Genomic DNA, 562 nt, shown 5'->3' with positions numbered 1-562 from the left:
GATCCCGTCCTCCTCTCCCGGCCTGGCCCCGCCCCTGTCTGTGTCTGAAGCAGGCTGGGGGACGACTGCAGAGGCCTGAAGGGGAGGGAGGCTGGTGGCGCGCAGGCTGCGGGCGGAGGCATCAGCGCGCGCCTTTTTGTGCGGCTCCAGGCTCCCACTGGATTGGTTCGGTCAGTTTTGCCGTCGGAGTGGGCGGAGCCAGCCGGGATCCAGGCTCCGAGTCCAGTCGCCCAGGAGCGGTCGCAGACGGAGCGCACTTCGCAGCTGCAGGGTGCGCCCTAGGACTGCTGCGTCGAGCAGAGCTTCTGGGGGCAGCTCCTCCTGGGCTCTGGGCTCCCGCTCAACCCCGGCGCTCCTTGCTTCCCACACACTCGCTACTGTCTCCTTACAGACTCCTAGCGACCCCCAGCTCCCTCTTGCCCCGCATTGCCTCCACCCCGTCCCTTACCCCAGCTGCGAACTGCCGTCTCTCGCGCCTTCCAGCCCGGAGCTGCGTGGTCATGGGTATCAGAGGGATGCTGCGAGTCGCCGTGCTCCTGCTACTCATCAGGACCTGGCTCAG

General features: G+C 67.6%; 1 protein-coding gene across 1 annotated transcript in view; it reads left to right on the top strand.

The window, feature by feature from the left end:
* Positions 1-500: 500 nt before the first annotated feature.
* GABRQ (gamma-aminobutyric acid type A receptor subunit theta) overlaps positions 501-562 on the top strand; it is an 18,010-nt gene continuing 17,948 nt past the window's right edge. The window contains exon 1 of the mRNA XM_077769527.1: positions 501-556. Within this exon, the coding sequence (XP_077625653.1) occupies positions 501-556 (56 nt within the window). The remainder of the gene's footprint in view (positions 557-562) is intronic.

This window comes from Crocuta crocuta, unplaced genomic scaffold (genome assembly GCF_008692635.1).
Source record: "Crocuta crocuta isolate KB4526 unplaced genomic scaffold, BGI_CrCroc_1.0 scaffold1042, whole genome shotgun sequence".
Lineage (NCBI taxonomy): Eukaryota > Metazoa > Chordata > Mammalia > Carnivora > Hyaenidae > Crocuta > Crocuta crocuta.
Note: the sequence above shows the minus strand (reverse complement) of the source record. Positions and strands in the feature narration are given on the sequence as shown.